Below are 13,988 nucleotides of genomic sequence, written 5' to 3'. Positions count from 1 at the left end.
TCAACTTTCCGTCACCGGAGTCAGGTGGAGGTGGTAAAACCTATATTTATTTTTTTTATAAGGTGGTAAAGTAATACTTTTTTTTTGGGAGGTGGTAAAAGAGATTTTAGTGCTTTTGTAAGGTGGTAAAAAACAAAATTTCCAAATAATTATGTGCATTGAAAACCGTACACTAGTCGAATGAAGAAAATAACAAAGAAATGGTATTTAATAGTTAGTGCTACCTAATGTGGTATTATTTTTTCCCTCTCTAAAAGTTCTTCATATTTTGATGTTCGAAGCATGATTAGGGTTTTGTTATATGATTTGGTATACTCACTGAAGCTTTGTGAATTGATAGTTAAATGATAGTGTCTTGTGTGACTGTGCAAGCCTATCTATGTAATCAGAATATCAAAATCTCTATTTGTCTTCATATCTCTCTGTGTGATTTCAACATTATTTTGTATTCTAGCTCGCAATCGCCCCCCAAAAGTAAAGCTTGATCTAAGAGAATATCAGTTTGATCAACAAGTATGGATCTTATTTTTCCAGGATTGCACGAGCATGGATCATTTGAATACAGGATTCACAAGAATGGATTTGAACTTGAATGAGAAACCGCCATATTATACTAGATGTGGTCGAAAATCTAGTGGTGATGTTCTAGCTGATAGGCTCAGCGTTTTACCTGATGAATTGTTAATTCAAATACTTTCTTTGCTTCCCACCACAGATGCTGTTGTTGTGTCCATTTTGTCTAGGAAAATGAGGAGTATTTTCCCTTTGATTACTAGCCTCGACTTTGATGATTCACCTATATCTTATTGTTTGAAGCATCCCAATCGTACTGAACTTTTCCCTTCATTTGTGTCCTTTGTTATCAAAGCCATCCAAGCATACCAGTCTGAGTATCTCAGCAGGTTTAGACTTCGAATAGGAAGGGACTTTGATACCAGGTCCTTTTCGGGGTGCACTATTGAAGGTACGGGTCCATGTGATATATGTTGTTTCCCTGACTTGAAATTCCCCCTGCTTAATTCATTGATCGGTTTTCCATTAAGCCATCAAGGCCTTAGGGAGCTTGATCTCCGCATTCAGGTGAGGTCACCAGGCGAACATCAGCTGCCCTCAGCGATTTTCACTTGTGATACGTTGGAGGCATTGAAGCTGGATGTCAATCTTGGTCTTCATCAAGTTTTCTCCATGCCATTCTTTCATCTTCCAAAATTGAAACTATTTCATTTCACCACTTCCCTTGTTTCTGAGAAAGAATTTCTGACTAAGTTAGTTTCAAGCTGCCCTTTACTTGAAGACCTCACTGTGCAAGCCTGGTGGAAGGATTTTCCTCTTACAACTTTATCTTCGCCTTCTCTTCGAAGACTTTGTTTAAAATTGCATCAACGTCTTATGGAGGAGAACAATAACTCCTTGCATTTAAATACTCCTAACTTGAAAAGTCTTTCCTGGTATGGTAACTTAGCAGTACACTACGATATCCAAAACATGCAGCGTCTTGTGAAAGCAGACATCAACATATACAACGTTGGATATACTTCCCTAGGCCAGGAAGTTGATGATCCTTTTCAGAGAACACTTAGCCTTATCAGACCTTTGTCTAATGTTCAATATTTATCTGTCGCAGGCTTGTGTATGCTGGTTTGTCTCAATCTCTCTTCTAGCTTAATTTCCTTTTCTTGTCCTATTTATTTTTAAAAATTATTATTGCATGTATTGTATGAACTGTTAAAATTGACTGATTGCTTGTGAATCTTTGGGTGAAGATTCTAGATTGCTATATAGTAAAGGATTATTTGCCCGTGTTTCCAAATTTGAAATATCTAGAGCTGGGCTATCGACCATCTAGCTACTTGGATAAAGTGTTGATGGCATTTCTTTATTGCTCACCTGTCTTAGAAACTCTTGTTTTTCCACAGGTCAGTGTGCAATATCTTCTTTATTTGGTATTATACCGACATATGTGGAATGAATTTTTGGTGATGGTGTGGGAATGGTGTAACAAAATTAATTGATTGTCTATTTGTCTTCTGCCTCACAGGGAATGATTAACGAAAACAAGAATATGGAAGATTTTGGGCGACTGAAGTTGGAACGAGAGTATTGCAGTACAACTAGAGAGATCCCTTCGTGTTGCAGGTCTCATCTCAAAAAAATTGTGATAAAGAAATGCATGGCGACAGAACGGGAGATAATGTTGATCGAGTTTCTGCTGAGACATGCATTAGTATTGGAGGAATTGGTCTTATATGTATACCAATCCCCCTGGAGGACTTGGCCTCCAATTGAAGATCGGAAATGTTCCCTGATAAGAACAATGGGAGAGTTACCGAGGGCATCAGTCACCTGTTTTACTACAATAATTTAAAAGAAATATTTTTTGCTCTAAGTCTTCTGGCTAGGACTATAAAGCTAGATTACATATATATTACTCCATATATTAGAGATGATTAGATGAAGTACATGCTCAATAAACAAACAATATATATGGTGAGGAGCATAATATTATAATAAGACTAATTAGCCTCATAGCATAAACATGTTAAGATATTCTAATTCTTAACAGAGCAATTGAATTGTTGAGGCTTATTCAATTTTGTGTTATAGTTGTTGCTGCTTTAGCAATGTTATTCTTTTTGAGTACTTCAACTGTATGTTGGTTAGCTTTCTTGGGTTATCAATTGTAAATGGTATTGTCTATTGACTCAACAAGCAAAGGTTAGTGCTAGTTTGGTCGCAAGCAAATTGTGGGAAAAGTGAGACTTCATAGGAATTTCACGATTTTTATCTATTTTGAAGCTGTTCCAGTCCCTGTAGGCTGTAGGGATGCCAGTAACGAATATGAACTTCTGAAGGAATGCTAGTATTTACGTTATGGAAGATGGCAATGGTCAAGCCAAACAGCGAGAATGGATGCCAGAAAAGAGATGGTGATTATGCAACCACATACTCATCATCATGTATTTGATGCTGAAATTAGGCTATTAAGCTGCTACTGTTGCAACAACTAATTTGTGTATGTATTGTACAGGTTTAAAATAGTAGGGAGTAAAGAATATGTCTAACACTATTTATGTCTTGCGATTCCTACCCTCATTAGAAAATACAAGTTAACGTCTTGATAAATACTAATCGTTATTAAAACCTTGATTCCAAAATGATTTGGTGTCAGCTAACATAAAATGTAAACGTGTCCTTTTATTGTAGTTCTTAAAATTTTCACATGGTCGGGAGTCATGGGACATTGTACTATGTGTTTAACCAACCATAACTTAGGGTAAATTTTAAACACAAAGAGCTCGTTGGTAAATTTGACAGTAATAAGGTGGGCAACAAGGAGTTCTGAAGCAATCTTCCAACACTGCGGCACATTTGAGTGCTCCATTTTCATTTGGCCTTTCAATCACCAAAATTTCTTCCTCAATTATGGTTGGTAACTTAGCATCTACCATCATCTCTTGATTTCCTTCACTATGTCCATCAGAAGTCACCATTTCAAGGATCTTGATTCCTGCTCGCGAATTTGCTAACGCCGGAGCTAAAACAAATGTATTTATACTCAATTCAGATCATATCATATCATATCACGTGTTATATTTCTTTAGATCTAATGAATATTATACCCGGTTTGATAAAAAAGAACAAAAGTTTGCATTTACCGATATTTTCCAATATATAGACACTCCTAAATTCCTAAGGTGTAAAATTTAAAATTTAAACACAAACAAGTTATGGGGCCTTTATTATTACTCCCTCCATTTTTTTAATGTTTGCTCCATTTTTAATATTTATTTGTCTATTTTAACTAATGTTTGGGATTTATACATATAAAAATAATAAATTAAAAAAAAAAAATAGTCTTGTGGGTACTTATTGGAATTGTCTCATTAAATAGATTATTAAATTTTAATTGTTAGAATTTATATTTATTGATAATTAAAGATATAATTGATCAAAGATTAGCATCGGCATACGTGTCCAAGAGTATTTAAAAAGAGGGAGTATTATGTAATTGTGTCCAATTAGACTTTTCTTGAGGATAGTGAAAATTGTTTTGATCTTATGTTGGCAAAAGCTAATGAATGCCCCCGGAGCGTTAGATAAGAGAATTAAAAGAGTAAATTTTAGAGTAAAACAATCATTAATTACACCGAACGACGCGTGATTTTGTCATGTATTCCTAACTTAATACGGAGTACTATTTTAACCAATACAATTATTCCTTATCTAACACCCCAGGGCGCTCGTTAGCAAGATCATTTTAAGTATTCCTAACTTAATACTATTTTAACCAATACAATTCACTACTTTCATGCTTATATAATTAGATTATAATAAGAGTTACTTTAATTCAATTTACAACTAAAATAAGCTCATATGACATAAGATAAGTTCGGAGACGTACATATTAGGTGAGTAGAACGCACTCTAACATACATGTTAGATGTATATGGTATTTTTTATGGGAATAATTGAAATGAATAGAAAAAAAAGTGTGCAAGTATACCAGAAGCAAAGAGGACAAGAATAGCAATTACAATCAACTTCGCCATTTTTTTTCTGTAGGTTTTTTATTTTGTAGAGGAGAGAACTTTTTCTTTTTTGGTGCATTTTTTTTTATACCAAATCTTGCCTATTTATAACCTACTCATCAAGAGTCTGACTAACCTCATCTTATCATAGTGTGTCATTAATAAGTATGAAGAAACGTGATTCATGAAATGACGTATTATTGAGGAAACTAAAGATTTATAGCTAATGTTGTACTACCTTCGTTACATATTATTTTCAACAATTAGACATTTTTTCTCTCTACTTTATGACAAATCGTTGCAAATAATGTGTAACGGAGGTAGTACATCTTAATATACTTCGTATTACGTACTACAACAGATCACACACGTATCGCGTACATATATGATTAGTAAGTACGTACCACTATGAAAAGAGTAATGGGATCCGTTTCTAGCTCTATACACATATTTTGCTCACCTAACAAAATGTTGTAAAATGGCGGTATACGGCTATGTGCTAGTAGTGGTGATCAAGTTTATTTCTTAAATTGTTGCAGTTTGGTTATGTTACAATGTAAATCATCATGAAATTGAATTTGTCTTTGTGATCGCACAAAGCATCTCCAAGATTGATGATTAATACATATATGCCATTGTTGAATTGGGCCATTGATAATTGGGCATATGTTTAGCCAAAGACCGCACAATAGTCATATGTTTTGGTTAAATATATTATTAAAGTAAGCATATGAATAGTGCAAAAGTCAAACTTTCTCTTTTATTTCGAGTAGTACTTAATGGTTGAGACTTCAGAGCCATAAACAACACATACTCCGTGTTTAACAACCATAACTTAGGGTAAATTTTTAAAGACAAATAGCTCGGTTATAAACTTGACAGTAATAAGGTGAGCAGCAAGGAGTTCTGAAGCAATCTTCCAACACATTGGCACATTTGAGTCCTCCATTTTGTGCTGCTACATTTTCAATTGGCCTTTCAATCACCAAAATTTCTTCCTTAATCATGGTTGGTAACTTAGCATCTACCGTCATCTCTTGCATTCCTTCACTATGTCCCTCAGAGGTCACCATTTCAAGGGTCTTGCTTCCCACTCGCGAACTTGCTAACGCCGGAGCTAAAACAAATTAAATGTACTTATAGTCATATATCATATCATGTGTTATATTTATGTGGGAATAATAAATTTCATACCCGATTTGACAAGAAAGAAGAAGAGGTCTTTGAAAATTAATATCACATCCGATTTGTTAAGAAGGAAATAAAGTTACATTTAGAGATATTTTTCAATAGATACTCCCGTGATATAAAATTTACACACAAACAATGCAAGTTATGGGGCCTTTATTATTACTTTATGGGTAGTAAAAATAATTGTGGATCATTTGGACTCCTTCTTTGACGAATTTTAAGCCTTTTGTTTTTTAGGTTGCAATAATATCACTTTCATGCTTATTTGTGGATGATTTGTCATACTAGGCATTAGTTAGTTAGAGCTAATTAAGTTCAATTTACCACTAAAATATGTTTTGACAAGTTCATATGAAGATAAGATCAAAGAAGTAAATATCAGATGAATTAAATGCACTTACCCTAACATGTTAAATGTCTAAAGTATTTTTGTACGAGTAATTTAAATGGATAGAAAAATAGTGTGCAATTATACCTGAAGCAAAGAGGACGAGAATAGCAATAACAATAAATTTCGCCATTTTTATGAATTAATTTTTTTGATGGTTTTTATTTTGTAGTAGAGAGAACTTTTCTTTATTTGGTGCATTTTATTCATACCAAAGCTTGCCTATTTATAACCTGCTCATCAAGTGTCTAACTAACCTCATCTTATTTTTAATACGCTTGCCAAAAATGAAGAAACGTGATTCATGAAATGTCGACATTATTGAGGATACTGATTACTAAAGATTTGAATACCATATAATCATTGATCCTTCTTGTGCTACTTGCCTACTAAATAATCTAGATTTCTAGAGTGTTGCTTGCCTATTGACACTAGGGATGGCAATCCAATCCGAATCCGACCCTACTCTGCCCCGATCCGAGGTAAAAAATCCGCTCCGAGTCCGAGAAAAAAGTAATCCGAGTTCGACTCCGTTAAAATAATCCGACTCCGAGTCGGAGGAGGGTCGGAGTCGGATCCTAAAAAAAATCCGAGAAAAAAATCCGACTCCGACAAATGTCCGACTTTGACGGATTATCCGACTCCGACTCCAATAGATAGTGGATTTTTGTGTGGGTCATGGTGGCATTGGGTGTGGGTTGTCAAGGCCCAAATAGCCCAACATCTCAAAGTATATTAAATAATGTAAAAGAAACTCGGAGTCGGGTCGGATCGGAGTCGGAGTCGGAGGTCGGATTTTGAAGTCGGAGTCGGAGTCGGATTTCGGAGTCGGATGTCGGAGTCGGAGTCGGATGTCGGATTTAACATCCGACTTCTTGTCGGATCGGAGTCGGATTTAGCATAATCCGCTCCGAGTCCGACCCGTTGCCATCCCTAATTGACACCTTGCCAACTATCACGTTCAAAAATTATTGTTAATTGCTGTATAAATTAGTCACTTACAATTAATTATGTACTCCGTATTATGTAATTTTGACATTTTGTGCATCTAGTATTTATAACAGATCACACACGCATTGCGTGCGTGCATGTATTATTACTCCCTCTGTCTCTATTTTTTTTGCTTTATTTAACTTTTCACGGTCATCATGACGCGTCTTAAAACGCACAAATCTTCATTTTCATACACGTGAAAATTATAAAATCTTAATACTAATAAAATATGTAATGAGCCGAATCTAGCAAAATCACTCATGATTATGTTATCTCTTACATATTAACGGTAATTTACAATCATAGTTTACAAAGTTTAACCAAAAAAATATCAATGGACTTAAAATAAAGGAACAGAGGGAGTAGTAATTACTAATAGGAGAAGGTAAAGGGAGATATTTTGCTCACTAGGAAAATATATTGTCTTTGTGATCGCACAAAGCATCTCCAAGAGAGCAAGATTGATTGATGTCACATAGGCCATTGCTGCATTGGACCATTGATATTTGGGCTATATAGTAGTATGTAATTTTGTCCAAATAATAAGTATGAAGAAACGTGATTCATTTTTTTTTTTTTTTTTTTGACAGCGGAGAAAAAGGAGACTAGCTCCCAACAGACTCGGAACTATCAAAAGCATACAGATAAGGACTAGGAGAGAGTTTAACTCTCTTAACAGAATTAATACAATGATATAAACGAGGGATGGGGGTACAATCATCAAAACATGCTAAACAATGCAAATGTGGGGGTTCTAAAGCTTCAACACAGAACATAGTCTTCGGATGCCCAAGGCTTGCTCCTTTGCGTTTCTTGGACCTGTAATGCCAATACCTGAAAAATAATTTACCTTTCCTATTCTTCATTCTTGACTCATGAGGCCTTCCATACTTCCTTTTATTGGCGGAGAACTCGAAAGGAGAGTGTGTGAGAGTGGGGATAACTTGTACTACATCGGATTCAAGAGCCATGGGATCATCTTCATTTACAGATTCCACTTCTACAAGGTTAGTGGGGGTAAAATCTTCCACTGGCACATCACTCCCATCTTCTGAACTCAAGTGCGTTTTCTGGTTAGGGCTGGCCTTCCCAGGCCTAACATCATAGTTGACTACTCTTAAGTTAGGGGGAGACATGACCTTTTCCTTTTGGTGTTTTTTGTCGTTGCTCTTCTCACCCGGACGCATCAAACTAGATGGCATCCACAAAGCATAAGGACCCTTTGAGTCAGTAGGCTTGTGATTTTCAAGATGCCTCTCTTGAGTAGTCTTGTCCTTCATTTGGACAGTCATCCATGAGTCAACAGATTGGTTCAAGAAATTTAAAGTCTTCCCTTTTTTGAGTTTTGAGTAAGATAAGGTGGATAGCTTAAGGGATTGGCTTCTTTTCATTCTATTTGAGAAGTAGTGAAAATTCTCACGATCCTTTTCATTTGAGTGTCTTGTATCATGATTCATTGTAGAGCGGGAAGAGGTTTTTTCCTTATCTTCTAAAGGGGCATAAGAGTTGTGGGTTGGAATAGTGCTTTTGACTTCCATTTTACTAGCCTGACTTGAGGTGGGTAGGTAGCTAGTAACACAGCTTTGGTCCTCACTATGAGATGACGGGTTGCACACAAGGCTAGCATGGGGTTCAATGGCCTTTCCCTTTTTAGTGTTAGTACAGTGAGTGAGGACAGAATTCTCGGCACCCCTCTTACCAGTGAGTTTGCTAGCTTGGCCACGTAGTCCCTTCAACCTCTTCAACTCGTGTAGAATGTCCTTATTATTTGGCTCTATCTTGGCTGCCTTGCCAAGATCTTCATAAGCCTCTTCCAATTGGTAAAGTTTAATCTTTGCTAAGGCCCTTCTATAAAGAGCTTTAACATTGCTACCATCAAAATTTAAGACTAAGGAACAAAGCTCCTTAGTTTGATTATAGTCATGGACCTTAAGAGCACAAGCTGCAAGATTCAATTCCAAGACAATTGCTAGATTCCAGAGCATGACACTATCATCCACATTACTAGGTAAACCAAAACAAAGAAGTTTTAAGCCTCTATCGTACTTTGCACCAGCAGAAACAACTTCACCATTCTTAAAACATACATTACCCTCATCCTTCAACTGTTTAGCTTGAATATAGATATTACGGGAGCAATTATTAAGAGCAAAATTAACAATAGTATCATCATAGTCATCATTCAAATGCATGACCATAAGAGCATCGATTAAAGGTTTGCAATCCATAGTTAACTAACTGAATTAAGGAAACTAAGAAGAAAGCGATAAAAACGAGGAAATTATAATTAAGTACCAACGTAGTGCCTTGAAAACCAGAAAACCGGTGGGTACCGCAAAGGCCAGACACCACGTAGTCGTCGCCGGCGGTGATACCAGCAAACCGCAGTCAAAACCACTCCAGAGTACGAAGGATAGCAAGGAGCATTTGCTCAATTAACAGCCTCCGATCGATGATGCCTTGGCGAGCTTTAAGGGGGGGGGGGGGTTGTGTTCGCCGGCGATCGAGGGGCAAGCCAAACCTCTCTGATCGCCGGCGATCCGTCGGGAAACAAGCTTTCTGAAAAGTGGTTTTTAAGAAACAGGGGCAGTATTGTTGGTTTTTGGGGAAATACTCCTAGCGCGTGGGGCGCGTTCTAGCTAGTACGATGGAGTTTTAAAGTAAAAGTTACACTTTGTGGGGTTAAAGTTACATCAAGAAACGTGATTCATGAAATGTCGTAAGATTGAGGAAATTAAAGATTTGAATATCAGATAATTGATTCTTCATGTACTACTAAATAATCTAGATTTCTATTTTCTAGAGTGTTGCTTTGCCTATTGATACCTTGCCAAATTTTTATATGAGTTAATTATAAATTTTTATATGAGTTAGCAGTGGCGGATCCAGGATTTCCGACTTGGTGAGTCACTATCAATTATTGATTACTTGTGAAAGAAAAAATAATTTTTCCAAATCTTGTTCATAATTAATTTCAATCCAATATATATATATATATATATATATATATATATATATATATATATATATATATATATATATATATATATATATATATATATATATATATATATATATATATATATATATATATATATATAATTGATTTCAATCTAAAATAGGACACAAAAATCCATAATACAACCAAATACTCCGTACTACTTAAAAATTCAATCTTACAAGTTGAAAAATATAACAAATAATATGTTACAAACAAATACTACATAGTACTATAAAACTATTACACTAACTTTATGATTTTTAACTTAGATTTGTGGGAAAATATTAAAATTGGTTGCACAAATATAGGATATAAAATTATAAATAGAAGCAAAAATTATTAATAATTATTAATAAAAAAAAAATGAGATAACTTAAGAGACCTGTTATTAAGTATAACCGGTCTCTTTAATGAAGAAAGAAAGCAGCGCCAAAATGTGAAATGCAATAGCAGCATCAAAGAGACCACTTACCTTAATAGTCGGTCTCTTTGATATTTTTATATAAGAAAACCTACGTCAGCTCTGTTAGCAGCACCAAAGAGATCGCCTCTCTACAATAGGCGGTCTCTTTGATATTTTTATTTTTTAAAAAAAAAATCAATTTTTTTTTGGTGCTGCTGAGTCACGTGACTCAGTGTGCACCAACACAGATCCGCCACTGTGAGTTAGTTATAATTGTGTGTGTTGTACATCTAATACACTACAACAAATCACCCGTATCGCGTGCATATATAATTAGTAAGTGCTAATATGAGAAGAGTAAAGGGGATCCATCTAAGCTTAGCTTTATACACATGCATGTGTATTTTTTTCTCACCTAAAAAAATGTTGAAAAATGTGATCAAGTTTATTATTTAATTGTTTGCAGTTTGCTTATGTTCAATGTAAATCATTATGTTCAATATTTTAATGTAAATCATTATGTTGCAACCCAAAAAAAAAAAAAAAAAAAAAAAAAAAAGAAGTAAATCATTATGAAATTGAAATTGTCGTTGTGATCGCAATATATGTATTCAATTAGGGTTGGGCTAGAACATAAAATTGCAGGACTTAATATCTTTCTCTTTGTGTAAGATTATTACATTTTGTTTGGATTGAAAGAAAGAAAGAAAGGAAGAGAAGGGAAGTGGAGGAAAAGATTATCTTTATACATACATTGAGTTTGAATGTATTATTGTATTGTACAAGTTTAAAGAATACGTCTGACATTATTTATCTCTTGCTTTTTCTCTCATCCTGGGAAAATACGAGTAACTCTTTTTGTTTTATAATAATTGCAACACTTTGACTAATACATATATATACCATTACACAACTTTAATTGTTAATAAGCATGTATAATTATACATTATAAAGAATTATAATATATGAAAACATACCTAAGACTAATCCATAAATATTTTATATGACAACATATAATATCAAGTAAGCATATAATTAATGCAAAAGTCAAATTATTACGATTATTTCCCCTTTTATTTCGAGTAGTTCTTACATATTTCAAATGGTTGAGAGACATACACAACACATACTCCGTGTTTACAAATTTCAAATGGTTGAGAGACATACACGACACATACTCCGTGTTTGCCAACCATAACTTAGGGTAAATTTTAAAGACAAATAGCTTGGTTGTAAACTTGACAGTAATAGGGATCGCAGCAAGGAGTTCTGAAGCAATCTTCCAACTCACGGGCACATTTGAGTACTCCATTTTGTGCTGCTACGACATTTTCAATTGGCCTTTCAATCACCATAATTTCTTCCTTGATTATGGTTGGTAACTTAGTATCCAGCATCATCTCTTGCAATCCTTCACTATGTCCATCAGAGGTCACCATTTCAAGGGTCTTGCTTTCCACTCGCGAACTTGCTAATGCCGGAGCTAAAGATAAATGTACTTATAGTCAATTTAGATCTATCATATCATGCATATTATACCATAGGAAAAATTATAAGAAATCACCTTGATTAACACTCTTTTTGTACAAAAAACACCTTATAAAAAGTATCTTTTAAAAACACACATAAAACCAGATTTTTTATACCAGATTACACCTTAAGCTAGTTTCAGGACATTGACCCTCACACGAGGGGCACGTGCTCCCTCCCCCCCCAAAACCACCAAAATTAGAGCGTAGCCAACCCTAACCGCCGATATCACCACCTAGCCACCTCTAGAGCACCTCTCTGCCGCGGACATCACCACCCATCAATCTAGCTGCCATCCCACCCACCCAAATCACTATAAACCCGCCCACAAAAATCCTTACCCACCTCCACAACCACCCAAATTCACTTGAAATAGTGTATTGTCTTTCCTCCAAAAACCAATAGAGAAGAGGGTAGCTAGTAGTTCCCCCCCCCCCCCCCCGCGCCCTTTCCCCCTCAATTGGAAACCCTAGATCTATAAGGATTTTTTTTTCCCCCGGTGGCTTTATAGAGTGATTTGGGAGGTGATGATGGGTGGTGGTGCCGACAGCTAAGTGGTGGTTCTAGTGGTGGCTAGGTTGTGGTGTTGACAGTTGGGGTTGGTTAGGGCGGTGGTTTTGAAGGGGGAGGGGTGGAGCATGTGACCCTCACGTGAAAGTCAACGTTGGAATACAGGGTCAATGCCCTGAAACCGGCCCAAGGTGTTATCTTGCAAAAAAAAAAAAAAAAAAAAAAAAAAAAAAAAAAAAAACTGATTTTAGGTGTGTTTTTACAAGAAATTTTTATAAGGTGTTTATTACCAAAAAAAAAAAAAGTGTTATAAAAGGTGGTTTCTTACAAATTTTTCTATATCATATCAAGTGTTACATTTCTTTGAAACAAAATATCATACTCGATAAGATAAGAAATAAAAAAATAGATATCACAGTTAGAGATATTATCCAATAGATACTTCTCCAGTGTACAATTTTAACAAAAACAAGTTATAGGGCCTTTATTATTACGTATTGCGTCCAATTAGAGAGTGAGGGCTAGCTCAAGTGGTTAGAGCTCCCTCCCGATTCTAGGAGATTCTGGGATCGATTTTCACCCCCGCCCTTGTGGCTCTCTAAACACCAAAAAAAAAAAAAAAAAAAAAAACGTATTGCGTCCAATTAGACTTTTCTTGAGGATAGTTGAAGATTAAACTGTTTTGAGTTTATGTTTTATGATAGGAAAGAATTTTAAACCAAAAAATAACTAATATATACTTCGTATATAACGAAGAAATTCATCAATTTCATCATGCTTATTTATGGACAATTTGTCCTACTGGATGTTAGTTAGTTTCTAATAGACTAATATGAGTTACTTAACATCAATTTACAACTAAAATAAGTATTAGTAAATTATGTCAAGTTTATACGACATAAGATAAGTTTATACAACATAACATGTTAGCTGTCTAAAGAATTTTTGTAATAGAAATGGATAGGAAAATTGTGTGCAAATATACCTGAAGCAAAGAGGACGAGAATAGCAATTACAATCAACTTCACCATTTTTTTTTGTAGGATATTATTTTGTAGAGAGAACTTTTCCTTATTTGGTGCATTTTATTCATACCAAAGCTTGCCTATTTATAACCTGCTTTCAAGTGTCTAACTAACCTCATCTTATCCTTTCCAAAAAAAAAAAAAAAACTAACCTCATCTTATTATTATTATTATTTTTTTTTTTTTTTTTTGAACCACTCATCTTATTATTATTAAGAAACGTGATTCAATAGATGTCGGCATTATTGAGGATACTAAAGATTTGAATACGAAATCATTGATCCTTCTTGTGCTACTAAAAACTCTAGATTTCTAGAGTGTTGCTTGCCCATTGACACCTTGCCAATTGTCCCATTAAAAAGTTATATTTAATTACTCCCTTCGTCCCCTTTTGATAGTCTTTTATGGGCAAATTTTA

The 13,988-nt window shown here is 34.9% G+C and overlaps 3 protein-coding genes across 3 annotated transcripts; 1 reads left to right on the top strand and 2 right to left on the bottom strand.

Annotated features, from left to right (window-relative positions):
• The first annotated feature begins 576 nt into the window (after positions 1 to 576).
• LOC145619936 (F-box/LRR-repeat protein At4g14103-like) lies at positions 577 to 3,062 on the top strand. Its single transcript, XM_081674614.1, has 6 exons — positions 577 to 1,638; positions 1,764 to 1,916; positions 2,039 to 2,239; positions 2,662 to 2,753; positions 2,853 to 2,927; positions 3,029 to 3,062. The coding sequence occupies exons 1-6, from the start codon at positions 577 to 579 to the stop codon at positions 3,060 to 3,062; spliced, it is 1,617 nt and encodes a 538-aa protein (XP_081530740.1).
• Positions 3,063 to 5,375: 2,313 nt separating this feature from the next.
• Positions 5,376 to 6,303, bottom strand: LOC145619120 (uncharacterized). Its single transcript, XM_081673721.1, has 2 exons — positions 6,196 to 6,303; positions 5,376 to 5,646 (listed from the first exon to the last, which is right to left on the bottom strand). Exons 1-2 carry the CDS (start codon positions 6,239 to 6,241, stop codon positions 5,378 to 5,380), a joined length of 315 nt encoding a protein of 104 aa, XP_081529847.1. The 5' UTR covers positions 6,242 to 6,303; the 3' UTR covers positions 5,376 to 5,377.
• A 5,273-nt stretch (positions 6,304 to 11,576) lies between these two features.
• On the bottom strand, positions 11,577 to 13,621 carry LOC145619048 (uncharacterized). The gene is made up of 2 exons (XM_081673645.1): positions 13,531 to 13,621; positions 11,577 to 11,988 (listed from the first exon to the last, which is right to left on the bottom strand). Exons 1-2 carry the CDS (start codon positions 13,574 to 13,576, stop codon positions 11,717 to 11,719), a joined length of 318 nt encoding a protein of 105 aa, XP_081529771.1. The 5' UTR covers positions 13,577 to 13,621; the 3' UTR covers positions 11,577 to 11,716.
• Between the last annotated feature and the right edge of the window lie 367 nt (positions 13,622 to 13,988).

Source organism: Chenopodium album, chromosome 27 (genome assembly GCF_948465745.1).
Source record: "Chenopodium album chromosome 27, dcCheAlbu1.1, whole genome shotgun sequence".
Lineage (NCBI taxonomy): Eukaryota > Viridiplantae > Streptophyta > Magnoliopsida > Caryophyllales > Amaranthaceae > Chenopodium > Chenopodium album.
Note: the sequence above shows the minus strand (reverse complement) of the source record. Positions and strands in the feature narration are given on the sequence as shown.

What these genes read in the sequence shown, in the direction of transcription:
- LOC145619120 (XM_081673721.1), bottom strand. Translation starts at nt 6,241, where the DNA reads ATGGCGAAATTTATTGTTATTGCTATTCTCGTCCTCTTTGCTTCAG. An exon ending in TCTCGTCCTCTTTGCTTCAG is followed by an intron (nt 5,647 to 6,195) that starts GTATAATTGCAC and finishes AATTTGTTTTAG; the next exon opens with CTCCGGCGTTAGCAAGTTCG.
- LOC145619048 (XM_081673645.1), bottom strand. Translation starts at nt 13,576, where the DNA reads ATGGTGAAGTTGATTGTAATTGCTATTCTCGTCCTCTTTGCTTCAG. An exon ending in TCTCGTCCTCTTTGCTTCAG is followed by an intron (nt 11,989 to 13,530) that starts GTATATTTGCAC and finishes ATTTATCTTTAG; the next exon opens with CTCCGGCATTAGCAAGTTCG.
- LOC145619936 (XM_081674614.1), top strand. Translation starts at nt 577, where the DNA reads ATGGATTTGAACTTGAATGAGAAACCGCCATATTATACTAGATGTGGT. An exon ending in TCGCAGGCTTGTGTATGCTG is followed by an intron (nt 1,639 to 1,763) that starts GTTTGTCTCAAT and finishes CTTTGGGTGAAG; the next exon opens with ATTCTAGATTGCTATATAGT. An exon ending in CATTAGTATTGGAGGAATTG is followed by an intron (nt 2,240 to 2,661) that starts GTCTTATATGTA and finishes TATGTTGGTTAG; the next exon opens with CTTTCTTGGGTTATCAATTG.